The 16,190-nt window shown below is 50.1% G+C and overlaps 1 protein-coding gene across 1 annotated transcript; it reads right to left on the minus strand.

Moving 5' to 3' along the window:
* Positions 1–2,432: 2,432 nt before the first annotated feature.
* HSPB8 (heat shock protein family B (small) member 8) lies at positions 2,433–15,966 on the minus strand. Its single transcript, XM_060029375.1, has 3 exons — positions 15,078–15,966; positions 9,248–9,311; positions 2,433–3,441 (listed from the first exon to the last, which is right to left on the minus strand). Exons 1-3 carry the CDS (start codon positions 15,442–15,444, stop codon positions 3,282–3,284), a joined length of 591 nt encoding a protein of 196 aa, XP_059885358.1. The 5' UTR covers positions 15,445–15,966; the 3' UTR covers positions 2,433–3,281.
* Between the last annotated feature and the right edge of the window lie 224 nt (positions 15,967–16,190).

Raw genomic sequence — 16,190 nt, forward strand, 5'->3', positions numbered from 1 at the left:
TGCACTAATCCTCGCATGCATCAGTTTCCTTATCTGTAAAATGGAGCTAAGAACCGAACCTTCCTCCTGTAAGCGAGCAGGACCCTTACGGGGACAGACCGCCCCCCCTCCCCGCCCTCCACCTGTCTCTTGTTCGTAGTAAAACTTTAGCTTCCTAGGCGTTCCCCGAGTTCCAAAGAATAAATTTCATCAGAGAAGCGAGAAAAGACAGAGACAAAGGAAAACGGTCAAGCAGACAAAATTATAATAGTTTAGCCTTTAAACAAAATCAAGGACCTTTAGCTCCTTCTCAAGGGCTATAGATACTATTCTGAGGCAAATCCTTTAGCTATTCGGCAGATACTGAAACCCGCCCCCCCCCACCAGGTGGAAGACGTTAACTACATGCGGAGAATAAGCAGGCACACCCGCCCCCGCCCAGCCTGTTGGAACCAGAAGGTTGATGACTCCGACTCCCAATTAACTCACCACCAACCAATCAGAAGAACGTCCAAGAGCTGACCAAACACCCGGCAACCCTCTTCCTCACCCTGTCTTCAAAAACCTTCCCCTGGGGCTTCCCTGGTGGCGCAGTGGTTGGGGGTCCGCCTGCCCATGCAGGGGACGCGGGTTCGTGCCCCGGTCCAGGAGGATCCCACATGCCGTGGAGCGGCTGGGCAGAGCCTGCGCGTCCGGAGCCTGTGCTCCGCAACGGGAGAGGCCGCAGCAGTGAGAGGCCCGCGTACCACAAAGAAACCTCTCCCTGAAAGCTGTCAGGGAGTTCAGGCATTTTGAAGCCAGCTGCCTGGACTCCATGCTTGGCGCCCTGCAGTACACGCTGCACTTTCCTTCACCGCACCTGGCGTCAGTAGATTGGCTTTACTGCCTGTGGGCCAGCGGACCCAAGTTTGGTTCGGTGACACTCATAGAATTGTAGCGTGATTAAATCTATGAACACATATAAAGCCCTCAGCACGGTGGCACAGTGAGGACGGCACACAGTGAGGATTTGGTGAGGGCCGGGCTTTCTATCATCTGCCTACGCCTGTTGCTGCTCTGAGCTCCTCTGGGAAGGAATCGTGGCTGTTTGCTATATGCTTGGCTCCCAGCATGGGACCAAAATAAGTAGGTGCTCAGGAAGTGGTCACTGACTCCTGCTGTCATTTCGGGGTTTGGAGGTGCTCTTAAAAAGAAGCTCTGCAACTCATTAACTCTTCCGGAAGCAAACGTCTAGGTTCAAGTTCTACCATCACCATGGGACTTACCTGAGACGCAGCTTCTCCACCGTAAAATTGGACATCTACTTCCTGGGCTAACGTGAAGCTTAAGTGAGATTGGCTCCAGGGATAGAGCATGTGACCCAGGCCTTACCAATCAAAGCACTGATTTCCTGGGCTGTGCTTAGCTCAGGGATGGTCATGTGACCCAAGCTGGTCCAATAAGAATGACTCCCAGCAGAAGCGATGAGAAAAGAGTGGCTTTTCTCGCTGGGGACTGGAATGTGGGAATGTGGGGATGTGGGGCAGTAGTGATCACAGCTGTCTTGTGACTACTTGAGAGGACATGGGGACACAGAAGAAAAGGGGCAGGGGACGTGGGAGGCAACAGGGAGACTGGGGATGGAGCCGACACCGCAGGACCAAGAGACAAACAGTTCTATTAACATCATTAGAGATCTGAAAGCAGCGTTTAACCTGGACTTCACAGCTGTGCCCAATAAACACCCCTTTTTGCTTAAATCGGTTCGAGTGGGGTTTCCCAGCACTCAGCACAGAAACAGTTCTCACTGATGCACCCTGGTAGCCTCCCTGCTCCCCACCACCCTACTTTCAGGGTTCTGGGCTCCTGGCAGCATCAGTGTGGGGCATCCCTCAATTGTTGATTGTCCCTTTTCTCCTTCCTGACAGAACCTTGTTTTTTCAGGCAGCAATGTTCCTGGCCTCAAAGGACAAATCAATATTGATCTTAGCCCAACGCGGCTTCCCTTTCCCTTTGCCAGGGATTGGCTGCAGCATACACGTGACCCAGTTTTGGTCAATGAAATAAAAGAAAGAAATCTGCTGAGAGCTTCTGGGAAAGACGTTACCGATAAAAGAGAAATTCAGACAAAAAGACTTTTTTACCCTTGCCTTCTCTTCCTATACATTGTCATATGAGGTTGAGATGCTTGGAGCTGCTGCAGCCATCTTGCAAACATGAAGACACAACTTGTAGACTTGTCAGAGACGGCAGAGGAAAACGATAGAAAGACTCTGGGTTCTTGGTGGCATAACAGCTGAAAAAGTAACTCCGAAATCACTCATATCTAAACTTCTTGTAAAGTTAGACAGATATTTATGTCATTTAAGCCCCTATGCACTGGGCATTATTATTTGCTGCCACAAGCATCCCGAATAGATGTGGCATATCTAAGTGGTACTGCATTTAGTTCCCATCAAAACAACACACGAAGCTAAGAACAAGCTCCTTTATTATTATTATTATTTACTGTTATTTTCCCCTAAACAGCACAATTCAAATAACAATGACACACATGTCCCACCCATAGACACAGTACCACGAGTCTGCCTGACAGGCAGTCTGGCCTTTGCTTGGTTCCTGGTGGAGCTGTCTGGAGACAGCCCCCTCTGTAAAAATCCCGACTTGGACATAGGAGGCACAAGAAAGGGGGGACTTTAGCCAGAGAATAAACTAAGGGGCTTCCAGAGTCCTTGGGGAGTGCCAGCTTGGGAACATGCTATAAATGCCTGGGTGGAGGGCAGAAGGCACTGTTCGTTTTCATGTGGTTGTTGGATAAATCCCATATGGGGATGTAAGACCTGTCTATAAGCCTGTGTAAACCAGGTCTTCAGAAACACAGCGGGGTGAGCTTCTGGGCTCCGTCAACCAAACCCTGAGGCAGGCATGGACACTGGGAGCCCAGAATGGGAACCTGGGTGATGGGGAGGTCCCCAGAGAAAAGCAACTCTTGCATTAGCTGCAAGGTAAGCTACAATGTGAAATGTTATGTCCCCTTTTATTTGTTTTGCAGCTGTAGAATGTGCAACATTTTCATCACGATAGAAAAGGTAAAGAAAGAAAAACTCCCAGCATCTTGGCCTAAAGCAGCGGAACACGACCTGCCAATTGCGCCATCTTGCGGAAAAACCTACTATTACACTCTCCAGGGAATCTGGTCAATCCACCCTGACCCCCAACATTTCAGTCGCACTAAATCTACGAGTTCAGCTAAAGTAATGTATCCTGGAATCAAAGAAGCCCAGGGGTTGGGGAGGGAACAAGGAAGGGCCAAGACTGGGGTCTCAGGTACAAGTGACTTCCTGGCTGTCTTGGGGAAGCTCATTGTTGAAACTGCTCTCTCCAAATGGTGAGTAAGGGGGGATCTGGGGGGCTTCGATGATCAGCAGGCCTTCTGGGGAAAGCGAGGCGAATACTGTCACAGGATCCACCTCTGCAGGAAGCCTAGGAGAAACACACGATTCATTTATTATCTTTAATATAGCCAAACATTCTCATTTCATTTGAAAGAAAATATTTTCGATATTGCCTGGTGGGATTATTATTTTGATAATAATCCCAGCAGGCAAGTTCCACTACTATCCCCAATTTATAGATGAGGAGACTGAGATCAGAGAGGTGAACTGATTTGCCCAAGGTCACACAGCCGGCAAGCAGCAGAGGAGAATAGAATTGGAATCCCGGTCTCCGAACTCAGAGTAGCTTATCATGATGCTCCCCTGTCTCCCCAGGCACCAGAATTTTGAAAAAAGGTCCACGGTAGGGAAAGCCAGAAGGTTCAATCCCCATAGATCGCCGGTCCAGGCTGGCTCTGACTATTGTCAATGCAGGGGTCTTGATGAAAGACCCAGGAAGTAAGGTGAGCCCATTCTGGTCATGGGCAGAAGGACCCTTCCTGGAGGGGTTGGGGAGTTTTTTGCTGTGAACAGCCACCTGTAGCCACGTGAACTTCCTCTACCAGGGAGACTCCTGCCAAATTGAGCCACGGAGATTACCAAGGGGCTGCAGGGAAGGACGGAAGAGAACGGGAACTTGCGCAGTTGCCAAGCCACACTTCTGAAGTAGAGACAAGGCCAAGAGCTTGGACCTCCCTCTCTGGGCTGGGGATGAGCTGACTCCGTCTAACCCTTTGCACGCCAACCCACAGAACACCTGGGACAATATGACAGGGCAGCCGTGGTCCACAAGCATGGACTTTGCAGGCGGGCAGACGTGAGTTCAGATCCTGGTTCTTCCTGACTGTGCGACCTTGGGCTAGTGATCCTGCCTCTCTGAACTTATTTCCTTATAGGAAAAGGGGGTTAAAAATAGCATCTATCTCTTAGGGTGGTGTGAGAATTATGTAGGACGATGGAAGCAAAGGGCTTAGCACAGCGCCTGGCATACAGGAAGTGCTCAGTCAGCCTCGCCTCCTGCATTGTTATTGAAGTTATTGGCTGTACAAGTGAGCATCTTGACAGCTGAGACGATTTTAGCGCAAGCACTGACCCATGAACTGTCAGAGCCCGAAAGGATCTCGACTGTCCAGGACGATGCTCCCGTGTTACACACGAGGAAACTGAGGCCCCGAGATGGGGAGAGACTTGTTCAAGGGCTCTCACCGGGTGACCTCTATATTGAAACACGTGGTGGGAGAGCTATTCCTCCTCAACCCTCTTGCAGATCTTTCATTCACATCTAAGGGGAAGTCTCAGCTCTGTGTTAACATGCCTGTAACACCTTGGCCTCTATCTCTTGCTATTTTCTCTCTTTTAACAAAGAAAGAGCTAATCTATGACTTAGACCTTCAGGCAGGCAACATGGCCTAGTTAGAATTTAACCACATTTTGCTTCCGTTGGATTTATTTTACAATTGCCTTCTTCAGTGAACGTTTGACTGATGAGAATTGAACCTTATCAAAAGCAAGTTGATCGAAAAGAAAAAAAGCCGTGAGCAAATAATAGTACGGGAACGTAAGCACAGAAGGCAAAAACTAGTTGAAGATGGTTCGTGAACCACTCATTTGGTTTCCCCTAACCGAACAGGAAGGTCGTGGGCCTGGAAGGTGGAGAGACCTGTGTTCAAGTCCCAGACCGGCTCATTATTGGTTGTGTGACCTTAGCTGAGTCCCATCATCCTCTGAGCCTCAGTTTCCTCATCCACAAGGTAAGCTTAATGATACCTACTCTATAGCATCCTTTTTTTTAAACATCTTTACTGGAGTACAATTGCTTTACAGTGGTGTCTTAGTTTCTGCTGTATAACAAAGTGAATCAGCTATACGTATACATATATCCCCATATCTCCTCCCTCTTGCGTCTCCCTCCCACCCTCCCTATCCCACCCCTCTAGGTGGTCACAAAGCACCGAGCTGATCTCCCTGTGCTATGCGGCTGCTTCCCACTAGCTATCTATTTTACGTTTGGTGGTGTATATATGTCCATGCCACTCTCTCACTTTGTCACAGCTTACCCTTCCCCCTCCCCGTGTCCTCAGGTCCATTCTCTACATCTGTGTCTTTATTCCTGTCCTGTCCCTAGGTTCTTCAGAACCTTTTTTTTTCTTAGATTCCATATATATGTGTCAGCATACAGTATTTGTTTTTCTCTTTCTGACTTACTTCACTCTGTACAACAGACTCTAGGTCCATCCACCTCACTACAAATAACTCAATTTCGCTTCTTTTTATGGCTGAGTAATATTCCATTGTATAGATGTGCCACATCTTCTTTATCCATTCATCTGTCGATGGACACTTGGGTTGCTTCCATGTCCTGGCTATTGTAAATAGAGCTGCAGTGAACACTGTGGTACATGACTCTTTTTGAATTATGGTTTTCTCAGGGTATGTGCCCAGTAGTGGGATTGCTGGGTCATATGGTAGTTGTGTTTTTAGTTTTTGAAGGAACCTCCATACTGTTCTCCACAGTGGCTGTATCAATTTACATTCCCACCAATAGTGCAAGAGGGCTCCCTCTTCTCCACACCCTCTCCAGCTTTTATTGTTTGTAGATTTTTTTGATGATGGCCATTCTGACTGAGGTGAGATGATATCTCATTGTAGCTTTGATTTGCATTTCTCTAATGATTAGTGATGTTGAGCATCCTTTCATGGATTTGTTGGCAATCTGTATATCTTCTTTGGAGAAATGCCTATCTAGGTCTTCTGCCCATTTTTGGATTGGGTTGTTTGTTTTTTTGATATTGAGCTGCATGAGCTGCTTGTAAACTTTGGAGATTAATCCTTTGTCAGTTGCTTCATTTGCAAATATTTTCTCCCATTCTGAGGGTTATCTTTTCATCTTGTTTATGGTTATAGCATCCTTTTAAAGATGAGACAAAATTAAAACTCTCCATCTTTTAACATGACTCCTGACACACCACCGGGGTCACTAAACGGCAGATCAGACAGACACCGCGGAAGATGTGGAGCAAAGACACTCACGTCTGCTTCGGTTCTGGGCATCCTCCATTGATGACTTCCGGCATCCCCTGGCCTCTCACTCCAGCTGGGTGTGGAAAAGCCCCCATCTCCAGGCTTTGCCCTGCACCCAACCTGACTGGCAAATTCCAAGACCTCTCCCTCTCTCCCTCATCCAGTCAAAACAGGGTCTTTCACATGGGGATGGATGTGTTGAGAAGAATTCCTAGCCGTGGCTGAGGCAAACGGCTGCAGCATCCTGTCTGGGAGGATATCTCTAAGGAAGGATCTCAGCCTGGCTATATCTCCAAGGAAGGATCTCAGCCTGGCTGAAGGAGCTTCCCTGGCCTCTAGTGACTGGAGCTTTTCCTGGGAGAGGCAATGAGACCTCTGAGATGGGGCTAAAGCCATCCCAGACCCCAGTCCCACTGCTTGGTGTCTGTAGTCTGGGCAGAGCCAGGAGGTCCCAGAAGTCCCAGCTGCTCTTGTGTGATTCCAGCCTTGTGGAATCTTTAATAATTTTAATTCCCATGGGCTGGGCGCTGAGTCTGTACACATCCTCTCATTCCCCATCCTGAGGGAAGGAGGGATACAGGAACAGAAGTTCAGAGCAGTTCAGCATTTTGCTGCAAGTCACCCACTCAGTCATGGAGCTGGGACTCCCTACACGCAGAGGCGAGGTTCAACAATATTTAACAACTGGCACAGCTGGACCAACCAGAATGGATGGATCCATGCCGAAGTGATGGAGGAGGGTCCTGGGGGCCCTTTAGTCGCTGGAATGCGGGGAGGCTTGGAGGGTCCAGGGACAGGGTTGGGATGACTGGTTGACTAAGGAGAGCCTCTGGGGGGCTCCTGGCCATGTCAGTCCAGTGTCCTAACAAGCAGCCCAGCCCAGCTGCCAAGGCTCCAGCAGCTTTAGGAACTCCTATCTGGTCAAGTAGCTCCCAGCAAGCTGTCTTCCCGGAGGCCTCGGAGATGGTGAGATCCATGGAAATGGCTGTCTTTTAGAGATGATGAATTTGCTGACTTCTTTCCGGTTCAGTCCCTTTCACAGCTCTGCCCTGCCTGTGACTCCATCCTGAGACCTTATTTCAGTCTCTTAAAAGAAACATCAGGGCTTCCCTCGTGGCGCAGTGGTTAAGAATCCGCCTGCCAATGCAGGGGACAGGGGTTCAAGCCCTGGTCCGGGAAGATCCCACATGCCATGGAGCAACGAAGCCCGTGCGCCACAACTACTGAGCCTGCGCTCTAGAGCCCAGGAGCCGCAACTATGGAAGACTGCAAGCCACAACTACTGAAGCCCGCGCGCCTAGAGCCCGTGCTCCGCAACAAGAGAAGCCACCGCAATGAGAAGCCCGTGCACCACAACGAAGAGTAGCCCCTGCTCACCGCAACTAGAGAAAGCCCGCGTGCAGCCAAAAATAATAAATAAATTATTTATTAAAAAGAAAGAAAGAAAGAAAGAAACATCAGCCCCCTCCCTCCCTCTCTCCCTCATCTCTCCCCCATCAGCAACATTTGTTCCGGCTGGCTGCGGTACTAGGGAAAGGCGTGGGTCTTGGGGATGGCAGGTGAGCCAGGGATGGCGGAGAAGAACAGTTTGGCGTTTGCCTTATCAGGAAGTGGCTACAGCCTTTGAAGTACTCCAGAGGCACCCGGTGGGTTAGGAATGGGCACATGGCAGGAGAGAAAGGACTACAGAATCCTAAAGCTGAAAGCAGCCTCAGAATTCGGTTTGTGCAATCTCTCCAGACACAGGATATCTTTGCCAGGGCGAGGGGAGGAGTTAAGATGCAGTAACAACAACAATAATAGTAACAACAAACCACCACTTATGGGGACCTGCTGTGTGCCCATCACAGTGCCGTGATCTCATGTCCTTTTCAGCATCCATCCCTTTCACAGGTGAGGAAAGGGCATTCCTTGCTCAAGGAATGAACACAGTGAACTCAGAGTTCAAAGGTCTGTTTGGGCTGTTCTAGATGCTAATTTTAAGGACCTTGGGTATGTCCCTTCCCTTCTGGGAGATTTCGTTTCCCCATAATACAAGGAAGGTAATGTCTCCTTTCCCCACTGCATACCTTTGCTGCAAAGGTGAAACGGGACTGGGAAAAGACTTCGGACCGAGAAGTGCACATAGGGGAAGGACGCTGATTAGGGGGAAGGTGAGTCTCTTGTGCCTACAGTTGTTGCCATCGGGGCCTCAGGGTGGCTTTGACTCATTGGCTCGGTCTGCTGGTCTTTCTGCTGCTCGCATAATCCCCCCCACCCCCCGCCCCGCCTCAGCCCTTCTCACTCCCCTCAGCAAAACTGGCCTTTCCTTTGTCCCAGTCTCTCAGCCTGAAGACCCCTCTAAGTGGTGAGTAGTGATGACAGCAGGACACCTTCCAGCCTAATTCACGTGGATGCTTTAGGGAAGGCGCGCGTTCCCTTGGCCATGGGAGACTTAGAGCAAGCAGCCTTCGAAAGATTCTATTGGGGAATTTGGGGGCATCATATCACATGGGTGGGTGAGCGCCCCAATTTACATGGAATTGTGGACAAGTCATCTCGCCTTTCCTATTCTCGGATTCTTCATCTACAGAATGAGATTGTTAATCCCACCCCACGGGGCACTGAGCAGATGACTTGGCACAACCTACGTGCCGCCCTTTCTGGGAACCTATTGCACGTTTGCTGTGATACCTTCTCCCCTTGAGGTGCAAGGGTTCAATTCCCTGCCCTGGGGGCAGGGGTGTGTATCTTGAAGTAGAGATGCCCAAGAGGGAGAGACCCCAGATCTCAGATCCCAGCATCCCCACTTCCACTCCAATCCTACCCTGAAATCCAACTGCCAGGTTACTTACTGGATTTTCTTTGTGAAGTTCTTGGAAACAATGCCACCTTCTTGCTGCTTCTCTTCATGTTTACCTGGAAGGGAGAAGAAAGCCATGTGTCAGCAGCTATGTCCCTCGGGCATCATTCAGGACTCAGGCTCAGAGGTAAAACCTGCCCCGGCCTCGCTGTGTGGCTCGGGGCTTGGTCTAGAGGCTCTGGTTGTCTGAGCCTCTGGTCCCTCATCTGCTAAGTGGACCCACTTGATACTACCTCCCAGGCTGTTGTGAAGATGCGGTGAGACAACAGGCAGGTCAGGAGGCCTTGACCGTGGTTTGTAGATGATTATGCGTTAGACGTGGGAAATCACAGTCTGTCTCCTGTCTTCTAAGATGTGGCACGGCATCTTCGAAGCCTTGCCTCTCACCCCTCTCTCCTAACCAGCCAGGAGACCCCTGAGGCCAACATCCCAGAATGGGTGAGAGGAAAAAAGTGGGGCTAGTTTGCCACCCAGCTGGCTTTATAATGCACAGAGCCCTTTCCCAGCTCTGAGGATGGGCCTCTTTCTCCCTCAGTTACCGATGTGAAAACTGAGGCCCAGGGATGGGTCTAAGGGCACCCAGCAAGTGCATGGCAGCCCCAGTCTCAGAACCAACTCTTGGAATCGAAGCCAAGGGCTGGGGTCCGATGTCCCTCCGCCTGTTCCAGCTTCCAGTTAGTTATTTGGGCCCCATTATCTGTACTGAGTCCTGAAAGAACTGCCTGGAAATAATGCTTCAACCTGCTAAAAGAAAACAACACCCTAAGGGGGCTTTCCTGAGAAATGACACATTAGTCGCCATGGATGTAAAATTCCACCCACCCCTCCTCCTCCAGGCTGGCAGGCGAGGGCTTTTTTTCTTTCCTTAGGAAGGAAAAATATGAAATTACAAGACGGCTTAGGCGCAAACTGGCTGCCGTCTGCAATTTATGTAACAAATTCTGAGCCCGTTGGCCATCCCCGCTTTTTTTTTTTTAAATGGAGAGAGTATCTCTAATTTCTCGTTAAACAAATCGGATTAGCGCCTGGCAGAGCCATCAGGCTCCTATTATTACTCGTTCCTCACTTGTGACACCACATTCCAGAGCCAAGAACCCTCACTTACCCGCGGACATCCTTCTGAGGGGCTTTGGAATCTAGACTGTAAATAACCTTGTGTAATATAGTGTCTTACTGCAGTCAAGATTTTAAGCTGATAATTTATAGGTGATTACATTATCCATTACCTTTTTATTATTCATTATGCCTTTATTAATAACATTTTTTCTGATTACAAGATAACGCATGTGTATGTTTGAAAATGTAGAAAAGAAAGAAAAAAAATCAAAACCCTCCATAATTCCATCACCCCAAGGAAACCACATTTTTGTATAAGTTCCGGACTTTTCTATGTTACTTAGAAATGCATACATGTTATATAGTATAGACGTATATCACCCGTTTTATCAAATGAGATCATACTGTATGTTACACCTGAAAATTGTTTTTCTCTCTTACTGATGAGTTATAATTATTTTTCCATATTATAGCGAATATTCACTGCCAACCTGACTTTTAATGGCTGCGGGGAGATATAAGTTCATTTAGCCAATCCCCGGCTTTGGGGCACTGAGAGGGTTTCTGACATCAGAAAGAACCTCACTGTACTGAACATTCTTGTAGCTAGATCTTCACACCTGGCCTCATGACTTCCTAGGATAAGTTCCAAGTTCTAGAATTTCGAAGCCTTGCTCTGTATGTTGTAAATTTCCCTTAGGAAAGGCTGCATTAACGTAGTCTCCCACCAGCTGGGCGGAAAGGGGTACATTTACAGGAATTCATTTTTCAACGGGAGTGTCTGGCTAACCAGAACATACTATTCTGCCAACGTGCTGCCTCTTGAAGCTCAGAGAGTTTATTCTGACCTGCCAAGTCCGTGACCACCAGCTGACCAGCTCTGATACAGGCCTGTGGCCAGAGGAACACTGTCTGTCCCCTGGTCCCCTTCCCAAAGCCTGGGCCTCCGGAGACCTGCTTCCCCTGGGGACAGGCCAGTGCCTCTGACTCAGCCCTTTTGCACACTTGCTGTCCTGGCAATAATAAATGATAATGATGGTGATGGTGAGAATAATAACAGCCAGCTCTTATGTTGCGGCGCTTCCTTGGTGTCCGCCACTGTTCTAAGCACCTTACCGATATCAACTGTTCATTTTTCACAAAAACCTTAGAAAGCAGGTACTTTTATTATTACCATTTTGTGGATGGGGAAATGGAAGTTCAGAGAGGTTAAGTGATGTGCCCCAGGTCACACAGCTTGGAAGTGCTGGAGCAAAGACTCCAAGGCAGGGATGTGGGTTGGGGATTGGAGTCCCTGCTCTGACATTTCCCAGCACATCTCTCTTCTTCTCTACAATGGCGGTGACAACAACTTCCTAGGAGCCAATGAGTCACAGAATTGCTTTGAAAGTTGTAAAAATACCATGTGAAGGTGAATGCTTGTGGTTTATTTTGATACTGGGGGAAAAAACTGACCCACAGAAGCTAAACCTCTCTGTCCATGCTCTGAAAATAGGGTACCGGGGTTGTGGGGGGATCTCTAAGCAAAGGCAGCTCCGTAAAGGGGGGCTTGGGGGAGGGTGTTAAGCTGGGTGAAAGAGGGTTTTGCTAGGAGGCCCCTGCTGAAGCTTAATTTGCATGGTATTTGGATATCTATTTACTGGGGCAGCTTAAGGATTACGACTGATTTTTAATTTCTTATTTTGCTTTCCTGTCTACATTTTCTACCATGGAAATATTTTATGTTGGTAAACAAAAAAGCAATTATTATGAAAAAAACAAAAGAACGAACCCATCTGGAGGCCAGGGGAAGCTAGAGGTCCCTCACAGCCACCGAGAAATTTAGGTGCCAAGAAGCAGCATCAGCACTTCGGGGAAAGCCATCGGCCCAGCTGAAGAAAGAAGGGGCTGTTTCCAGGGGAGGCAGAGGCCCTGGGATTCAGGAGAGGGGGTGGAATAGAGCCTCTGGCTTTCCAGTCCCTTCCTCGGCCAGGGCCTGGGCCAGCGGCCCATGAAGAGAACATTTCTTGGCTGGTGGCTGCAGGGTGGGGGAGGGGTATATGTGAGGCATGATGGAAACCATCTAGTCTAGCATTTTCCAAACACTTCCCTGGGCCTAGACACTCATATGTGGTCAGATAAGACAGGGCTACCTCTCAGAGATTCATAAACGCCATTAGCAAATTCAATGCTCTGATAAGTCCTGCAGTGAGGAGACCAGCATTTATCAGATGCCCAGTGATATCTTAAAACACACCATTTGGCAAATACTGATCTAGTCCAACTCCTCATAAGACCAAGGGTAAAGCTGAGGCCCAAGAGGTCGTAGCATTTGTCCCAGGCCACTCAATTAGAAGCAGATCCAGCCATCCTGACTTGGAACTACCTAAGCAGGCCTGGCTTTGAATTTCAGACCTTGCCATGGAGAAGCAAGTGATCTCGGGTGACTTAGTCTCTCTGGGCCTCAGTTTCCTCATCTGTAAAATGGGTGCAACAAACCTACGCATATTTCCTTGGAAGTCCATGTGAGGAACCAGTGAACCAACATCTGGCTGCGTTTAGCACAGTGCCCTGCACAAACAGCTTGAGGAAGAATGGGTGTGTCATTAAGTGAGGTAGGATGGGAGACAGATCTGACTTCCCACGTCCCTTGAAAGTTGCTGTTCAAACGGAGCCCCTGATAATCGATTTGATTTTTTAAATCCCTGTTATAAAAATCTCTGTATGTATTCTTGGGGGATTTGGATTCTGTCAAGCCGATGTTGCTAAGTGCACAGCTGTGAGGCATTTTCAACCTGAAAAGGCTTTGTCTGTCTTTGTCTTATTTAAGCCCCCAATGACCCCATTTTACAGATGTGGAAGCTGAGGCTAGGTGACCCACTCGAAGCCTCTGGGTTAGTGCGGTACTCAGCTGGGATCTCAGCCTGGAGCTGCCAGACCCCACCTAGGAAGGAGGATGGAGAGGAAGAAGCTCTCCAGGCTGGACAGAGTTCTCCTGAAGGGGCCACAGGGCATGGGACACCCTCCACCCTGGGGCGGAAGCCTCTGGAACCCTAATTCAAACAAAGACAGGAAGAGCGGTGATAATAATCACCTTGTTTGCAGAGTGCCAGGCAGACACTAGTATTAGCTCCATTTTACAGACACTCTGCATTTATTATCATGGATCGTCTGCACGTACTTAATCTTCCCTGCAGCCTTGCAAGATGGATATTATCAGGATCTCCACTCTTCAGATGGGGAAGCCGAGGCTCAGAGCAGTGAAAAGACTTTCTTGTCCATATCCATTCAGAGATTGAACAGTGGTGGTGGGATTTGAACCTGGGTCTCAAAGAACATCTAGCATTTATGGATGTATGTAGGTATGTATGTCTTGGGGCCTTAATATTCTAGTAACACCAGAACAATGCCGATCCCTTGTGTTCTAGGCACTATGTACACACTTTACATGCGTCATCTAAGACAAAAATCCTTAGGCCGTGTAACCATTTGAACCCCAATTTCCGGATAAGAAAACAAAGCCCAGAGAAATGGTTTCAGGCGGCTGGCACCCTGGCCATCTCCCTCCACCCACATAAGGCCCCAGAATGCCGCCTGGCCCACCACACCCTCCGGAGCCTCTGATGTTTATAATTCTGCCCTGGGAGCCTTTGAAACTCCCCCTGAAGACTGCTCTGCTGGGGCTAGTCCCTACCCAGCCTGTTTGCAATGGCTTTTATTGATTTTCCAGCTGGTGGAGCCTGCCAGGAACATGCTTTTTAATGGAACATTAATTGGGAGGGAAGGGACAGAAAGCTTTTCCCCTGCTGCCCTGCTTCGCAGGCACTGAGTGTCCATCTCCTCTTTCCTCTTCCCCAAAACATTCCCTCTCCCAGGCTGGGACGTGGGCAGGCCCAGACTCTGCCTGCTGCTAACTCACGGCGTGACCTTGGACGAGTGCCCACCTGGGCCTTAGCCTCCTCAGCTGCAAAATGGGACTAGCCACCTCTGCTTCTCAAGGCTGGAGTGAAGATTACTTGAGAGCAGGAATATAAGAGCTGTAGCCCTTGGCACCTGGTAGGTGCTCAACAAATTGTCAACTTGCTTCTGGCCTCCCAATTCCCAGACAGCCGGGGTTGGAATCCTTGGTGATCTTGGGTGGGTTACTTTAACCTCTCTGTGCCTCAGTTTCCTCATCTGTAAAAAAGAGGAGACAGGCCCCGCCCCTTCTGCTTGTGTTCATTGAGATGCCACAGGTAAAGCTCTGAGTACGGTGCCTGGGAGACCGTAAGCGCTCGACCAGGGTTACCACGTCGTAGCCTTATAATGACAATTATGCCTCAGTTTCCTCATCTGGGACAAGGGAAGGTGTTTCTCTTGAAACCTGAGCTAGTTACTAACACTGTCATTACACAGCATCAAACACCCCCTTCTGGACTGTGTCGTGATGCTTGGGTACGTGAACCCCACTTCTTCTTTGGCTTTTCACTCCTATATCTGCTCAACTTATTCTTTATATTAAATTCTCTCTGTTAGGACATGCAACGTGGTTTCTATTCCCCTGCCTGTTGGCTGGCTGATGCAGCGCCCAAAGCCCCCAGCAGCTGAATCAGGTTAAAATTCCCCCCAGGAGCTGGAAGAGGAGAGCTTTTCCGTAAAGAGAACTTTTATGGGCTGCATTCCTGAGCCCTGAAGTCACCTGTGTCATGCAGCCACAGCGTCCCCTCCAAAGGAGCGTTCTCTTGGCTCTTCCAGGTCTGAGGTCTACACCCCCTCCCCGGCTTCTCTCCTTCCTGCCCCCCACTCACCAGACACCTCCACGTATCCGTCCTTGGTCTTTACCATCAGCTCCTCCGGCTTAAAGCTGTGCACATTGACACACACTTTCCAGGGCTCCCCGGGGAAGGGGGGTGGGCTCCTGCCCTCGGCAGGCACCCCAAATCTGGCCACAGCAGAGGGCCCCCGGGGCACCATGCCCGACCTCAGGGTCCCCGGCCAGGCGGAGGAGAGTCGAGGCAGGGCCCAGTCGGGCCAAGGGGCAGTCAAGTCGTCGGGGAAGGGGTCCATTCCGAAGCCATCATCCAGCAGGCGAGAGGACAGAGATGAGTCCCGGAAGGGGTCCCGGCGCCGGCGGCTCGTGTAATGGCAGGGGAAGGGCATCTGACCATCAGCCATGGCGGCTGCTGAGCTGGAGGGGAAACAGAGGCTCAGAGAGAGGGAGCCACCTGCCCAAGGTCACACAGCAAGGGGATGTGGGTGCACTGGCCTTCCAAGGTTATTCTTCAGCTTCGGAAAATGCCACTGCCGAGGACAGAGGCACACACCAGGCTGGGGTCCCAGCCCCGCAAGGCTCTCCAGCCACCAAAGGCGACCCTTGGCCGGTGCAGCAGAATTCTCCAGGACCCCTCTCCACACAGCCTCACCGGAGATGAGCCAGCCACCGTCCGCCCAGGCCGTCCAGGCTCTCAGCCAGAGCCGCTGAGTGGAGCGGAGAGCTTAATAAACCGGGAACGCAGGTCTAGAAACTTCTTGCTTCTCCTGGGCTGGGTGCCTTCTATTTATTCCTGCTTGGGGCTGGAGGCGGGCTCTGCAAGCACCTCCTGTCACAGGAGTATTCAGAGGTGATGAACCAGCCCCGGAGAATCTGCGGAGGGGACAGCTGGGCTCCCGGGGGGACTGGGAGGGGCCTTCGCGGCCAAGTTCTGCCAGCCTCTCCGGACTCTCCTCCCCCAGCTCAGCTGGGCTCAGCTCCGCCCTCCCTCCCGCTCCCTTCCCCCCAGAGCCTGCCCGCCCCTAGCGGGGCACTAAGGCCTGGCTATTAATAACCGTCGCCTGGCTGAGGGCTCAGATCACCCTCCTGAAATACCTTCTCCAGAGTCTGCAGCATCCTGCCTCCCCACTGGGGACCCGCGGAAGGGGAG

Source organism: Delphinus delphis, chromosome 13 (genome assembly GCF_949987515.2).
Source record: "Delphinus delphis chromosome 13, mDelDel1.2, whole genome shotgun sequence".
In the NCBI taxonomy this organism is placed as follows: domain Eukaryota; kingdom Metazoa; phylum Chordata; class Mammalia; order Artiodactyla; family Delphinidae; genus Delphinus; species Delphinus delphis.

Bases quoted from the DNA above. Each gene is read 5' to 3' on its own strand.
- HSPB8 (XM_060029375.1), bottom strand. From the start codon at position 15,444: ATGGCTGATGGTCAGATGCCCTTCCCCTGCCATTACACGAGCCGCCGG. The intron at 9,312-15,077 runs GTGAGTGGGGGG...TCTCCCTTCCAG, and splicing joins CGGATACGTGGAGGTGTCTG to GTAAACATGAAGAGAAGCAG. The intron at 3,442-9,247 runs GTAAGTAACCTG...TGTTTCTCCTAG, and splicing joins AACTTCACAAAGAAAATCCA to GCTTCCTGCAGAGGTGGATC.